Source organism: Clarias gariepinus, chromosome 14 (genome assembly GCF_024256425.1).
Source record: "Clarias gariepinus isolate MV-2021 ecotype Netherlands chromosome 14, CGAR_prim_01v2, whole genome shotgun sequence".
NCBI classification, from domain to species: domain Eukaryota; kingdom Metazoa; phylum Chordata; class Actinopteri; order Siluriformes; family Clariidae; genus Clarias; species Clarias gariepinus.
Window position 1 is genome coordinate 4,105,329 of NC_071113.1, and position 17,195 is coordinate 4,122,523.

General features: G+C 41.0%; 1 protein-coding gene across 2 annotated transcripts in view; it reads left to right on the forward strand.

Moving 5' to 3' along the window:
- Positions 1-8,710: 8,710 nt before the first annotated feature.
- The window catches only part of LOC128541522 (zinc finger protein 385B-like), a 30,386-nt gene continuing 21,901 nt past the window's right edge, over positions 8,711-17,195 (forward strand). For both annotated transcript variants that reach the window (XM_053511986.1, XM_053511987.1), the window contains exon 1: positions 8,711-8,842. In XM_053511986.1, the coding sequence (XP_053367961.1) occupies positions 8,775-8,842 (68 nt within the window). In that variant the 5' untranslated portion in view covers positions 8,711-8,774. The remainder of the gene's footprint in view (positions 8,843-17,195) is intronic.

A 17,195-nucleotide genomic window follows, 5' to 3' on the forward strand; every position in this document is an offset into this window, starting at 1 on the left:
ATGTGTAAGAGGGTGGACAGCCATTTCCTCAGATTGTTTTGGTGATCCAATCAGATCCAATTTGAGGAGAAAATGGAAGTGAGTGCATATTGCAGTCTACAGTTTCTCTAAAGTTTCTTTTTGTACATTAAAGGGTTCTACTTGGAGCTCTCTTTAATTTGGAAACACTGAAGTAGAGTTGTATGTAAAAAGGAAAAATGTATAAAGTTTCTAAAAATTAACCTTAAAGGTCCTTAAAATTTTTCACACCGCAATCTGTTTCACTCCTCCTTAAACTGCATCATTTTGGTGTCACATTACTGTATGTAACAGGGAGGTCACTTTGGGTGAAAAAATCTAATATGTTATTTTACTGCTGTACAGTACATGCACATGCCTCCCTTTTTCTCCGGGCATGGGACCGCCACTGCATCCACCGGCTGGAGTTTAGGCATTGGTTGGGAATCGGACCTGAGTAGGCGAGAAACCTACCACTGAGCACCCAATGCCCTCTTCCTTAATGACGATAACCTGCTAAAACTGATGCAGTGTGTGAAAAACCCCAGGGGGATATCAGGAAATAAAATTGCGCCAATCCACTGCACACACCAGAGGGCGCCATGACCTCCAGTCTGTGGCACAATGCAATATCACACAGTGTTTATAGACAGATACATCAAAGCTACATATGGTAGAACTTTATTGATTGAAAGTGTCCAATTTATATATTTGTTATATACATTATAACTATAGTGATATGACGTTAATAACCAGTGCGTTCATTGGGTTACTGGGAGAAAGTTACTCTTGTTATAAGACTTGTTATAAGTTTTTCTGCCCTGGCTGTTTATTTACCCCTGAGTGAGTGAGGGTGGCTACATCATGTCCATCATGTTTGGTTTAAGGAATGAGCTCTGTGTTTGGGTTTGTGCACCGAAATAAAATATAAACTTAGAAAACTTGTTCTTTCTGTGCTTGGTGGGTTTCCTCCGGGTACTCCGGTTTCCTCCCACAGTCCAAAAACATGCAGATTAGACTAATTGGAGTTCTCAAATTGCCTGTAGTGTGTGATCATGTGTGTGTGTGTGTGTGTGTGTGTGTGTGCGCCCTGTGATGAATTAGGATCCTGTCCAGGGTGTACCCCGTCTTGTTTCCTATGTCTCCTGGGACTGGCCCCCCCGCGAGTGAGTATATGAGAGTGAGTACATACATATCACAGTTTTTCTGAATTGCTAAAACACATTTCCTAAAATCTTATATCCTATCCTTATATCTTTGTCTCAAAACACTAAACACAAACTCTAAAATTCAAGCTACAGTCACAAAACCTTCGACTTGTGTAGCAAAAGCAAACATTTGATCCTAAACTATTTTAACTTTACTCAAAATCAAGCACTACTGTCAAAAACCACACAAAACTAGCCAATGTGCAAACACAACTTAGCGATACACACTACATAAATAAATACAAAACACTGTGGGATAGCGGGAAAATAATATTTATTTATTTATTTATTCTTGTACTCACATTTAAACAAAAACTGCAGCAAAGAAAGTTTTATAAAAAATGTATATATATAATTATTATTATTATTATTATTTTTTTGCTAGATTAAATCCAGCTTCATCCATGAAGATGTATTCGTGAGGCCTAACCATTGAGTCAAGCTTAAGGATTCTCTGTACACAGTGAAAACAAACTACATTTAGTTCTGTAAATGACACAGTATGATGCATACATGTGCTGCTTCCCAGACAATACAGTATACATTCTAGTACTGAGTTTACTGTAAAGTGTACTTACATGCACATATTGATCGTTCACTCTCTCTCAGTTTCGCTCAAATGGTACCTGATAAACTTGTTTCATCCTTATCTTGTTGTGTTGGAGGACACGGTCAATTGTTGACAGACTCACACTATTTATTTCCTCAAAATGTATGGTGTCTTCTAGAATCCGCTGCTGTATTTCACGCAGTCGAATTGCATTATTTATTATTTTGACGGACCATATCCACAGTGTCTCCTGGTGTTGTGAGAACATACGTGTTCTTCCACCCTCATGTGGCCGTCCTTCAATTCTTAAAAAATAATAATAATAAAATAATAATAATAAAAAATATATATAAATTTTTTTATTCAGTAAATGTTTTCAAACACAGTACCATTAAAATTTTTTTTTTTTATTATTGTCCCCTTACTGAGACAAGTATACTTTTTACCTGTTTTCTTCTCTGAAGGTCCAGATTATAGTAGCCACTAAAAATCTGCTTAGGTTTGGTTGCACACGTTGTCCTGCCTCCCTTATAGTCCTGTCATGTACCAGAACATGATCCTTGACAGTTGCTTGAATGTCGTTTGAAATCACAGATCTTCTTCTTGGTCTTAGTCCTTGCCCACCACCTCTGACACGGACTCCTCTTCCTCTTCTATTGTATTGCTCCATTGTTGGATCCACTCATGCCATTTGCATTTGACTAGGCTTATACTGTATACTGTTTACTAATTGGGTTCACTGATTGGACATGTGTGTTTTCAGTTTTGAGTGGTAGTGTGTAAATGATGAAAACAGTGTGTTAGTTGTGTTTAACTTCTGTAGCCTGTGTGCACCATCCACCATCCTGGGTACAAGTGCACCACACTGCTGAATGTGTTTTGTGTTCGAGAATGTGTTTAGAGGTAAATGGCGGATTCTGATTGGCAAATTGTGCCCTAACCAGAAGAAAAGTGTTTAAGATTTGACAGGGATTGATTTGATGAAAGAGTTTTGTTAGTTGACAGTTTAGTTTTTACAATGGGATTAATGTTTTAGCAATTCAGAAAACTGTATTATAGCAGATTAGCATCCCTGACTGAAAAGGCTGAGGAAATTATGCAAGCCGAAATGACTCATCAAGCTTCAACATTTTGCCATCTGGTTTTGGAACATTTTCTTCATCCCTCCATTTAGCACAGGCGTTAATGACGGGCATTAACAAGACGGGAAGCAGCTCTCCAAAAGCCAAAACCGTAAAAAAAAAAAATCTGGCTGCTATTTTGTAACCTTATAAAGGGAAAGACTGAAGCAGTTGAGGAGTGTGTACTCAGTTTGGGGTGCGCACTTCAGGATTATTTCATAGTCTAGCCTGTCTGGTATTTATCTAGCCGGTTAGTTTAAGAGCTGTGTGCAGTTAGTAACTCTTGAATGGTAATTTTCGCTCTGGAATTGATAAAGGGAATGAAGGTAAACTGTGTAAAAAAGCTCCTGGAAAACCGTGCCATGGGAAGATACTGTTCTGGGAATACAGTGGCTTTAAAGGGGCCTAGAAAACAAGTGTACAAGTGTAGTAAAAATTTTACTTCCAAGCCAAGTAGCTGTGATGCTATGATCTAAACAGATAAGAAGGAAGCTGATATCAGGCTGTACTGTGCACAGGGGAAGGTCTATACAACACCTCTGCTGCACAGGTCCAGTGGGATGTAGGAGGCGCGCCCTCTTCTGAGTGGTTAGGGCAAGTCAGCTAGGGTGGATTGGAGCGTAGGAATAGTGAAACAGAATTAGAAAGCGACAGGAAGTCAAAAGAGGGTGGAATTTATTCAGAGTCGGGCAGATGGCGGATGCTAAATTTATCAAAGATGTAACTTGGGCAAAGAAAAGTTTTGTTTGTGTTTGTGTGAGAGAACGAGAGAGAAAGACGGAAAGAGAGAGAAAAAGTGAGAGAGAGACAGAGAGAAAGAGAGAGAGAGAGACAGAAAGAGAGAGAGAGAGAAGAAGAAGAAGAGAGACAGAGAGAGAGAGATGGTACCAGATCAGGTAAGTGGATAGAACAGTGGCTGTCCGTCATTATTACACACACAATTCTTGCTATAAAATGGGCATCTCTCTCTCACTCTTTCTTTCTCTCTCTCTCTCTCTCTCTCTCTCTCTCACACACACACACACACACACACACAAACACACATACACACTTCCTTTAAATGTCTAAAATCACAGTGCTGACTTCAAAGTGGGTTGCCACGGTAACCAGGTAAGTGGAGGTTGATTAGAGCGTCTTTTGCCAGGTTAGTAACACAAGAGAGACAGAGTGAGCACAAAACACAACAAACGATAAGCGTTTAATGTCATTTCAATAAAATCTACTGTAAAGCTGGCCAGCGGTGGTGGGTAAGGATAAGCGTAGTTTTAAATGTGAGCTTGATTTAGTTCATTCCTTCAGAATTCTGTCCGAGCAGTGCTGTTTATACAAGGTGACAGAGACTGGACAGAGAATTGACACACAGCCAGTTTACACATGTAAGTTTGGACCCTTCCTGCTCGGACATTCCTCGACTACATTTTCACAGCTGTTAAAAATAACACTTCACTCGCTACCGTTCCCCCTCCCCAGGTTTTCTTTAAACCTCTGATATATGACCGTTTCCTCTGAAGGGACCGGCACTAAGTTGGCTGGGTCTCATTTCACGTCAGGCCATTAACCCTGTCCCCTCTCCAGCCGCGGCCACTTCAACTAAATGGATTTCAGCTGTGGTGAAAGTGCCTCATGGCGTCGTCCCAAACCACAGACTGCTGGAATCGAACAAGCAAACCAATAAATAGCAGGACCCTTTGGGTGGCATTTATGACAATATTCTTTGCCAGAGGTGTTATTTTGATACAATAATAAGAGGCTACATCACATATGAACACTTTTATGTTTATAACATTTAGTTCTATTGGGCCGCATCCCATCAGCTTATTATGATACCGTAGGCAACTTTCACCAGGATGTTTGTCAGGCTAGGCATCCGTGGGTTTAATGGAGAAAACATACGCTTGTATGATCTGGTTGCTTTCGCTGTATGTCCTCTCTTAGATGCCTTAAAGCCTGGCAATAGAATACTTTCTTGCCGGTCTGGACCCTGAGGACAAATTCTTGATGCACAATGCTGCAAATGTTGAACAAGACAACGAGCACACACTTGGTCGAACTGTGGACCTGCCTCGCCTGTTTCGATCATGGAGATGATGGGCTCTTCCACAGTGAAGACTGTTGCCTCATCACATGTGAAGATTGTCTGGACGGTTCCGTATTACACACTGACAATAGCAGCAATGTTGTGGATTGTATATATACATACACACTACCGTTCATGACAGGCAGTTTTATTATGGTGCTTGACAATACTGTTCTTGCAAGAACTATTACAGAAAGGCTGACCTCTGTGTCTTAAAATAACAACTAACTGTTGTTTTTGTTACGTAATTACCTAATTCCATATGTGTTATTTTATAGTTTTGAAATCCCCAGTATTGTTGTAGAATGTAGAAAATAAATCACTAAACAAAAACAAAGAAATTTGCAAGTGACCCCTAACTTTTGAAAAGTAGTATATATATATTATTCAATTATATGTTACATTACAGTACTGGGGTCAGAGCACAGGAGAGTGCAGCCAGCTTACAGCGGCCCTGGAGCAGATAGGGTTAAAGGCCTTGCTCAAGGGCTCAACAGTGGCAACTTGGCATTATTGGGGCTTGAACCCCCAAACTTCCGATCAGTATCCCAGTAACCCACAGCTTTAAGCAATTAAGCCACCACTACCCCATGTGTGGTCTAACTTGCTGTCCTATTTCATCATCAAGTTAGAACATGAGTAAAATCCTGCTTGAAACCGGGCAAATGTGCCACAGATTCAACATTATTCGGCAAGTTTGCTGTGATGATGCAATAAGTTCATGTTCAAGGTGTTTTAAGTGGCACACATGCTTCAGAAACAGAAAAACATCACTGGAAGACCACGAGAGATCAGAAAGACCTTTAACAAGCTCAACCCCGGTAATGTTGAAACCATGTGATTTGAACATGTCGCTGCCCAGTTGGTCCCCAGGCTGCTGATCCAGGAGCAAAAAGAACATTGCATCAAAGTCTGCCAAGAACTCTGTCCTTTATGCTAAGGAAGATTACTGGAGACAAAACTTTGGCCAAACTTTGTGGCTAAAACTCTGACTAGACTATCGTAGTACCATTGGTTAAGATGTGAACACTCCTAAATAACCTTCTAGCCACTCTCCTAAAGAGATCTGAGAAGGTAGAATTTTAAAATAACCTGAATCGAAATAACCAGTATAACTATCTTGGGCTGGTTTAATATAAGTTTTTAATTTCAAAGTCACTTTATCATGCAACCTTGTTATATTTTTATACACACCTCTCTCTCTCAGACTACAGTGGTGTGGTTGGGGACAGAGCCATCATGGTTCTTCTTTTACATATGTAAGTTTCATACTGTAAAAACACCCACACCCCCCATCTGTCACATCACTATTTGCAACTTTTATTTATTCACCTGGTGCATGTCATCTACAGATTTACTGATATCCAGCCTGACCTCTAAATTGATTTATCTAAAATGCCATGGCTGTATTTCTGTGCCCTCGATGCCGTGTCTCGTTGACTGACGAGTGCTGCTGTGTTTTGGTAATAAATCAAATAATCCACTTATCACCATCTTAACCCATGTTTAGTCTTAACATTCTGTACACTCTCCTTGTCCTAAGGGTCAGAAAGAACCTTTTCGTTAAACCCCCAAAATAAAGCGGCTTAATTGAACTTTAATCCCCAAATCTATTTTTCATGAAGAAACTACTTGTCCATAGCCATAGAATTTGTGAATATTTGGGGTCTCTCTGGGGAAAGTCATGTTGGGAAAAGTTGAAGGATAAAAAGTCTTTTAGGGGTTCTACTCTGTGATTAAAAATGATGTTTGACAAAACACGGGTTAATTATCACCAACCGCCTTCCTTTGGGCTTTTATTATACACTCGCATTACTGCATCTCATTCATGAGTAACACATTTGTTGTACTTTCAGAATTGTTATTTAACTACAAGAGGTGCAAGTGAACAGTGTTAACTACTAAAGCCCAATCCCAATCCCAATTCTACCCCTTCCCCCTACCCCTCCGTTTGGCGCGTTCACGTGAAGGGGTAGGGGTGTCTCATTTCTCTTTTGGTTGGAGGGGTAGGGGTAAGGGGAAGGGCCAGATAGCCCTCCAAACGAAGATTTTTTGGGACCTCGCTTCAAACGAAGGGCTAAGTGAAATGTTCAAGATGGCTGCTCACTCGAGCGAGCAGACCCATAAATGTAACAAATTTTTGCCATTAATAAGGATTTTTATGACAAGTTTTCATTATATGTATATTACCTTTAGTCTTGTGTTTGTGTTTCTGGTGATGTTCTGTAAGGAAACGTTTCCCAAAAAATCGCTAAAGTTTGCTAGCGGATAGCACCGATTGCACGATATTACAAAAAGATATTTTTTATGTCATATACATTTTACTGCATGCTACAAACAAATATGAAAGTTCAGTAGCACGGCAGTTTGCCGAGCATTTGATAACGCATTGTTTGTTTTGCTTACGGCCATATGTGTACATGTAAATGAACGGATACGTATGATGACGTATAACAGTGTTGTAGTGGTGTCCCATTTCTTAGGGGAAATATTTTAACCCTTTCCCTTTCCACTTCGTTTCAAGGGACAAGGGAAAGGGGCGAGAGGTAGGGGAAGGGGTAGAAAATAGAATTGGGATTGGGTTCACGTCACCGTGCAAGAGACTCTTAGCTGCAGTAGTGAAACACTTGGATAAGTGCATTAACGCAGCAGGGGATTATATAGAGAAAGAAAGGGAGCTTTTACTCCCAGAACTGTGCTATGTGATTCTAAACAATCGATTGCCCCACTTCGACTGGAACGCCCCTCATACTGTACATATTTTAGCAAGCTATTTGTTAAATACACTACGGCAACTTTTTATGTAACCAGTTCAACAATATTTTCAATTGAAACACATCACAGGATGTGAAACACAACTCTTGGGTGCCTTTACAAAGCTTGGAAAAGAATAGCAGCTCACTTCAGGTATTCTTGCATGTGTTGACTTCCTGTCTGTGATAAGACACGTGATATGAGAAATGGCAATGTGGAATTCGAACAGCTGCCACTCTGTCAATTCTGTGTCTATACCTACATGCGGTCAAAGACTGGGGTTTGGCAATGTGCCTTGTAGGCGGAACCACAAAAGCCCAGCACATTATACAGTAAAGGTTAGACTTAAAAAGGCAATAGAAAGCTTTTCCTAAGCAGGATGACCTGTTTGCACACTGTGTATTGCTCTCATGCAAAAGGGCAAAAACTCCGCTTGTGTCAGTGTGGGGTACTGATCCATATCCAGTTAGAAAGAGGAACAGTTTGATCATATGCATGAATATTATAATTTAACACTTGAATATTTTTAATATAGTGTGAAGATCAGAAAAATGTGCTACCTATTATTGCATTTTCAAAGAGTTTGAAGTATGTTGCGTACTTACAAATGGAAATGACTAGAATTAATTAAGCATATAATTTTTATGTGCATGCTGATCTTAGTCAGATCATTTGCTTTAAGGATCCATTTATAAATCAACAGAAAACCTGTAACATTTTTATGGTTTAAGTCCGATTTAATGTGAAGTAAAAAACTATTTAATTAGTACAAGTGTCCGTTATATACACAATATAAGTCTTAAATGTTCATCATGCTGTTACAGAGATACTGTACAGTGTTCAGAGAAGGACACTATCAGCCCAGATCAGCTGCCAGGCGCGTGAACTAATCAGCCCTGGGGACGCTTTACATCACGTGACCGTGAGTCCTCGCTGCAGGCGGGAATCCCAGAGCACGCGCGAGCTCATTTCCACAGGATCGCCGGTTGGGACAGGACAGACTTTCCGCTACCAGCAACACACACGCACGCATACACACACACACATACACACATGGTTTAGTCTGAATGGTGTGCAACTTACAAAGTCAAAATGTCCCGTCTGGAACAGAAAACAGACTGCTCGAGCCAAACCGGTAAGAGAACTCACTTCACACACTTCAGTCAGACACACGCTCGTTTCTGTAAAATATGAAAATGTTTAAAGTATTATTATTATTATTATTATTATTATTTTATTACCTATACAATCGTTTTATCATATTTTTTCCTTTTACAAGGATTAGCAACATGCTAACCAAATGAATAAATTTGGGCATCTTCTGAATAAAAACATTGGGTTACTTTTTTTCTAAATATTTTGCCTACCTCATTACTAATTAAACCTTATATCGGCAACAATACTAATAAAAAAAGCAGTTTTTAAGCGTGCTTCAGAATTTTCTTCAGTCAGAATTAAATGTTACCTCACATGAGGGAGGACTTCATTATTAGAGCTGACTAAATTTACATTAATCAGTAGGGATGGGAATCACCAGTCACCTCCTGATTCGATATTATCATGATACCTCTGTGCCGATTCTGTGATTCTAAAAAATCACAATTTTATAAATATCTTGATTCGATATTGCATTTTTAAACCTTAATTTAAACCTTAGTAATTAATTAAATGTAATGTGTGTGTAATGTTCCTTATAATGTTGGGTTTCCCTTAAAAAAATACAAAACAAACAAACCAAAATCCAAGATTTTCACATTTTACTCATAGTATGGGGTACAGATTTTAGACTAATTTGCACTCGTGGTGTTTTGAGACTGGAACATTATGTAATAAGTGGGTTGGAGAATTTTTTTGGGAAAAAAAGCAGATTGGAGGCTTTAAATGTGCACGATATGTTATAATGTAATGCCATAAAAATGTGCTTCTGTTGCACCACTCTGAAGCTTCTGCGCTCGGTACAGAATCGTTTATAGCTGAGACTAATCGGACGATCACGCTAAAAACAAGCAAATTCTGTAATAAATGAAAAAATAGTTTTTATAATAGTTTGATATGTGAATCACTACACAAAAGAATCACAATTCATAACTGAATCGATTTTCTCTTCCATCTTTAGTAGTTAGAGAGAAATTTATCTTTATGTTTTAAACCTCAGAAATTGTGTAATATCTTATTTTATAAACCCTGGCAGTAATGTCCACAGCCAGCCAAGGCATGTTTATATTGTAATGCAGGTTTATCCACCTCTTAAATGTTTTTATTAAATGCATTTAATATCTTGTTCTACTATTTTAGCAGCTCTCTAATAATCTAAGGAGAATTGCATTTTTTAATATACCATACTTGTACAAATAATCTGGCAAATTTGTACGACATGATAAACAATAGTCAAATTAAGAAAACAGATGTCTGGTCCAGAATAGTTGTTTGAGTGACGGGTAAACTGGTAAAGAATCTGATGGAAATGTTTTACATTAATACTGATTAGTCTCGGCCCACTTTCAGACATGATACAGATGTGTCTCAGCTCTGTAGGGAATGACACTACTGTAGAAAGTGAGGACAACATCACCCTATTTTGGGGACCAGAAGTGATTGGACAAAATCACTGTGGCAGCGGGAGCGTGGTCCAGGGATGCTGAGAGTGGAGGTTAATGGGTTGATGGGTTGCTTTCCACATTATCAGAATTGATACTTATACAGTAATATTATTAATATTATATGTGAACTTCAGAGGTGTCTTTTATCTGAAGCCTTAAGGGAAGGCTTTAGACACCCTTGATCCAAATTGTCTAGCTTTGTTCTGAACCACCCACCTACCTAGCTCTCTAATCAGCTTTTTATTTAAGTATACAACATTCCCTCCAGCAGTCTATTTATTACATTTCTGTTCAGTGCACTGTTAAGCTAGCCATATATCTGTCAGACCAACCATCTAACTACACATTTACCCATCAGCTTTCTAGCTACTGTAAGAGAAGTTTTGGTGCAGGAGTTTTTTCTAAGTGGTTGTGGTTGTATTTTTATACTATTTCCTGACTAATTCACTGGCCATGGTGCTGAACCTGTGCTTTCTGTTGGTGCTACCAGTGAGAAAGACCCAGTTTTACAGTTGTGGTGTGCCAGGACAAATAGATATACAGTACAGGACAAATAACAGGCATGGAACCACCTGGTGCTCAGAGGATTGTGTTCTTTGCTTCTACCTTATCTTAAAAGGGAGCATAGTCTCTGATGAGCATGAAGGGCAGAATGATAAGTATGTCAGTTCTGCTTCTGCCTATGATAATGCAAGATTCTCCTCCTTCTCTGCTCAAACAGTGTTAAAGTAATGGGGTGCTTTACAAACCCACCTGTTGGGAAATGACAGCCTTCAGTCCTTTCAGCTTTTTTGCATCTTTTTGGAGGTTTGGGTTCATGAATAGTGAGTCAAAGTCCTTCAGCTACTGTACCCACAATTTCATTCCTGATAGCACCTTATTTTAATTTGGTGGTCTGATAAATCCTCTGATGGTCTTCAATCTTGATCCATTGAGGACTTAGAGGACAACAGCTTATTCTTTAGATCTGGAATCTGCACATTGGGTGCGCCCTGCTTTGTACAATGGAATTAGCTCCATCTGTAGAGTCACAGGATTCCTGAGTAGGCCACGACTGAAAGGTTGCTGGGGACATATTCTATTCTGCCCTACCCTGGTCCTGATGCTAAAACCTATCTTGGAAAAAAAGTGTTAAATTACTTTGCAGTTAATTGGGTCTGCACCTTTAAGTGGAACTCAAATGCAAGAAATGCAAGTTTCTGCATGCTTCTGTTTATTCTGATACCTTGGAGAAGTTTCTGCAACATGGGTTCACTTGCTATTGTGTTAATTTTACCCACTCTAGTAGAGTATTAAAATGTAACAGTAGCACAGCTGTCCAAAGTTTCTTACTTCCAGGCCTGTGGCCAAATACTTTGAGTGGAGAGAAACAGTATGCCTGTGGAACATCACTCATAGTTAATGTTTGAGGTATCCCTGGCACCTACCCTTTAAGATCTGGGCTACAGTGTCCAGCCAGCCTTTCTGTCTGAATTGTAGACCTTTACAGCTTGGATACAAAGTTGGCATTCTGTAACAGTTGACCCCTTGGCTGCAGAGATTACTGTAAATATCTACTTCCAATCAACACCTGATAATGGTGAGCCAACTGACTTGGGTCCAAGTAGGTTCTAATGTTGTTATCTAAGATCATATTGGTAATGTACTTGCATTGCCCATGAGAGTTCTTGTGCTTTCCCTGTACAGGGTTTAAGGTTGTCCTCTATTTGTGCTTTAAGACAGGCTGAAAGCTTTTGTGTGACCTGCTGTTGTCGAACGAAGTCTTGTAACAGATGCATTGTGTTGGCACAAACACAAAAATACACATCTCTGATTACTTACTTTTTTTAGCCTGTCATTTTAGTCTCCATGATGTCTGCTTTCTGTACTAGTGTTGTGTACAGTTACCGCCCTGGGCGGCATTATACAAACACAAACCACATACACTTAGTCACTCACTCACTCACTTATCATCTATACAGCTTTATCGTGTATACAGGCATATCGCAGGGGGGCCTGGAGCCTATCCCAGAAGACTAAGGGCATGAGGTACACCCTGGGGACAAGGTGCCAATCCATCACAGGGCACACACACATGTTCACACACAGTGGGATTTGGAATTCAGCTTTGTAGTTTGTGTTATCCGTAAAGAGAACAACACGGATGGATCAGGACCAATTCAAAATGACTTGCTGTTACAAAGGAAACAGCATGGTGTTTAAGATGACGTAACATTCTTAGATGTGTGTTTTTACTGAAAGAGCTTCTGTGACTGGTTGTGAATATTGGTTTTGGCAGGCAGCTGCTCTCTTCTCAGTACTGCAGACCTATAATTAAAAATTGTTTGAACAGGGAATGATACAGATAGTTAAATGTTCCAGTAATGTTGTGTTCTATATCTCCACTTGTCGATGCCTCTTATCCAATCAGGGCTAACTGTTGTATAATAACGTAAAACGGTTTATACCACATCATTGTTGATTTCTGAAATATGATTGTCAGACTGTCCTATAACAGCTGAAAGGTTCTATAATATGGACAGTAGTTGTAAGATAAAACAGCCGCAAGCAAATCACATTTTATAGTTTAAAAAATAAACTAGTTGTAGATTTGTAATAACTGGCAAAATTGTTAGCGACCTGTCTCTCCATAACTCTTTTTCTTTTTTCGCCTATCAGATATAAAACACCTTACATGAGTTACTCTGGCACACACACACACACACACACACACACACACACACACACACACCTCCCCCTCAGTGCACTGTTCAAAACAGTTGATTACACTGTCCTGTCACACACAGGATTACAGCCAATTAAATGCAAATTTACTTCTGAGAACGCTGAGAGAGAGAGAGAGAGAGAGAGAGATGAGTAACCAGATGTCGATGGGGGTCACATGTCAGAAGGTGAAGATGTGTTACCATGGTTACAGATAAGTTTCAGGGTAGAAAAATCTCTTAAAAACATATGGATTTACCCAGTATTAAAAATAACTATACTATATAACTCCGTAACTCTTCATATACCTGTGAGAATGATTCTAAACCCCAGATCTGTGTCCCAGTAAACAGTTCTGGGATTAATGTGGGCATTAACATTAAACCATTAAAAAATAATCACACAAACCTTTGTTGTAGAAGAAAACCTAAAATTGGGGCTGCTTTGCTTAAATAATCGCATTGCAGTTCTTTTGACATATATTGTAATTGCAGTTTTATTTACACTCTTATATGTAAGTATTAAATGTACAGTTTTGTATTAAAGAGTCAAAGGAAATAGTTCACATTATCTCATTAAGAGAAAGTTTGCCAATACAGTGGAATCTCGGATTACGAGTAATGTGGTTTACGAGTGTTTTGCAAGACGAGCAACAATTTTTAATAATTTTTTACTTGAAAAACGAGCATTGTCTTAGTTAACGAGCACCAAGTATCATGTTTCACGCATAACAAGTGGGCCAACGGTTTTTCTCTCTCTTGCAGCAGGATTGTAGGTAATCGTCTCTCCTGCTGGGTGAATACACACACGTGCTGTGTGTGTGTGTGTGTGAGATGTGCGTGTGCATCAAAAATTAAACAGCTCCTCACCTTTGAAAACAGTCGCGACTGAGAAGAGTTTGTGTGTTTATTTGGCAACCTGAGAGAAGGGGAGCTGTAAAGCCGAGACCCATCATCTCCCCTGCTAGGTCTTAGTGCTTGCTGTGTTTTTGAGTGTGCGTGTGTGTGTTTGTGTCTGTGTAAGGCAGAGAGTTTGTGTGTTTGTTTGGCAACCTGAGAGAAGGGGGCTGTAAACGCGAGCGAGCCCCCCTTCAGCCCCCCTCCTCTCAGGTTGCCAAATAAACACACAAACATCTCTTTGTCGCGATTGTTTTCAAAGGTGAGGAGCTGTTTAATTCGTTTTTTGTTGTTGTTTTACTTACTGCAGTGATCCTGTTAGTATGCGCTCACGTGAGTGTGACTAGGAATGTTCCTTGCTAATTTTTAAATGGTTTTAAAAACGGTCTATCCGTTAATGTGTGTGTGTGTGTGTGTGTGTGTGTGTGTGTGCGCGCGCGCATTTTACACACATACACTCTGCATGCACAAACGAAAACCCTTATCTGTCGGGGTTTAATTTTACATTTTTTTAAGGTAAAGTACAGGTTAATTTGTTTTATTTTTACTTTATATTTTGTATTAATTATATTTATGTATTTATTTTTTTGGGCTGTAGAACGAATAATTTATGTTTCCATTATTTCCTATAGGAAAATTAAATTTGGTTTACGAGTGTTTTGGAATACGAGCCCACTTCCGGAACGAATTAAGCTCGTAATCCGAGGTTCCACTGTATTTATTTATCACTTCTAACGTTTTTAAAAATACATAAATTATTGACAAACTCTACATGAATACCAGTTTATGTATATATCACCTGTTATAAATTGCAAACTTATGCAATAGAATCATTTAACAGGTCCATATTTAGAGCCCAAGCACTATGGCATCGGGCCTATTACATCGTAGTGTGTGAATGACATCACATTGAGTGACATTATAGTGTGAGGTCTTAACGTAACCATTTAACGCAACATTTCTCTTTAACATAACATAACTGATGCTCGATCCAAGATGGCGGCGCGGCAGTAGCACGCAGCGGCCGCTCCGGAGCCAAAATGGTGCTACGTTGTTTACGTTTTGTGTGTAGCGCGTTTATTTTTCTATATGTATGGATATCTTCGCAACTGGTGTCCATACATACAACAGCCAGACACTTTTCAACCTAAATAACCCGGTTAAAGATATCGACGATGAGATGCGGGAAAAGCTACGTGACCTCGGCTTGCTGCGTGAACCAGGCCTCGAAGCCTCGGTGTTGCCTGATGCCGGAGGCCGGAGGAAGGGTCAACGGAAGCGGTGCGCGAGGAAGCGGAAGCGCGGAAAGCGGGCGGGAGTCTGTGCTAGGCTAAAAACAAACCCTAGCCGGCTGGCTCTCCCGTCCATCATCTTATCTAACGTCTGCTCCCTGGACAATAAACTGGACTACATCCGACTCCAGCAGGCTACACAGCGTGAGGTTAGAGACTGTTGTGTCTTTGTTTTCACGGAGACATGGCTCAGCGACAGAGTACCGGACGCCGCTATTCAGCTAGACGGGCTAGCCTCGTTTCGCGCCGACAGAAATGCAGCTCTGTGCGGTAAGACTCGCGGTGGCGGCTTATGTGTTTACATCAACACGAAATGGTGCAAGAACTCTGTGCTAGTTTCTAGTTATTGCTCATTGCTAGTGGAGTTTGTGATTGTTAGATGCAGACCTTTTTATCTACCATGAGAATTCACCACTGTTTTCATTATCGGAGTGTACATTCTACCTAGCGCTAATGCTAAGGAAGCGCTATATGAACTGTATACAAAGATCAGTGAACTGCAAAATACACACCGGGATGGACTGTTTATTGTTGCTGGAGATTTCAACCATGCAAATCTCAAGTCAGTGCTTCCTAGATTCCATCAGTATGTGGACTTTGCAACGAGAGGGAAAAACACGCTGGATCTTGTTTACACAAACATCCCCGGCGCATATTGGGCAGAGCCCCGCCCCCACCTCGGCTACTCAGACCACATCTCTGTTATGCTAATTCCAGCATACAGACCACTCGTCAGGCGCTCAAAACCGGTTCTGAAGCAGGTGAAAACCTGGCCAGCAGGAGCCATCTCTGCTCTTCAGGACTGTTTCGAGAGCACTGACTGGAACATGTTTAGGGAGGCTGCAACTTACGGCGACTTCACTGACTTGGAGGAGTACACGTCATCAGTGACCAGCTACATCAACAAGTGCACCGATGATGTCACTGTCTCCAAGAGCATCATCTCACGACCCAACCAGAAACCGTGGATTACTGCGGAAGTGCGTGCACTTCTGAGGACCAGAGACTCTGCCTTCAAAGAGACAAGGTGGCCCTCAGAACAGCAAGGGCCAAACTTTCTTGGGCCATCAGAGAGGCAAAGCGCGCACACGCCCAGAGAATCCACAATGACTTCAGGGACAGCGGCGACACACGGCGCATGTGGCAGGGCTTACAAGCCATCACAAACTACAGGACGACATCACCTGCCTGTAACAGTGACGGCTCCCTCCCAGATGCGCTGAACAACTTCTATGCTCGGTTTGACAGGCAGAACGACGTGGCGGCGAGAAAGACCACCCCTTCTCCGAACGACCAGGGGCTGTGTCTCACTACAGCTGAGGTGAGGAAAACTCTATGCAGAGTCAACCCACGTAAAGCTGCTGGACCAGACAACATCCCAGGCAGAGTGCTCAGAGAATGTGCTGAACAGCTGGCAGATGTTCTCACCGACATCTTTAACATCTCTCTGAGCAGCGCCGTCGTTCCCACGTGCTTCAAGGCTACCACCATCGTCCCCGTGCCCAAGAAGTCTACTGTGTCCTGTCTCAATGACTACCGTCCCGTTGCACTCACACCCACCGTCATGAGACACATCAAGACCCTGCTGCCCTCCTCACTGGACCCACTGCAATTTGCGTACCGTCCTAACCGCTCAACGGACGACGCCATCTCCACTACACTACATCTTGCCCTCACACACTTGGACAAGAAGGACACATATGTTCGAATGCTGTACATAGATTTCAGCTCAGCATTCAACACTATCATTCCCCAACAACTGATTGGGAAGCTGAACCTGTTGGGCCTGAACACCTCCCTCTGCAACTGGATCCTGGACTTTCAGACCGGTAGGCCTCAGTCAGTACGGATCGGGAACTGCACCTCCAGCACCACCACACTGAGCACTGGGGCCTCACAAGGCCGTGTGCTCAGTCACCTGCTGTTCACACTGCTGACTCACGACTGTGTAGCAACACACAGTTCGAACCACATCATTAAGTTCACTGATGACACGA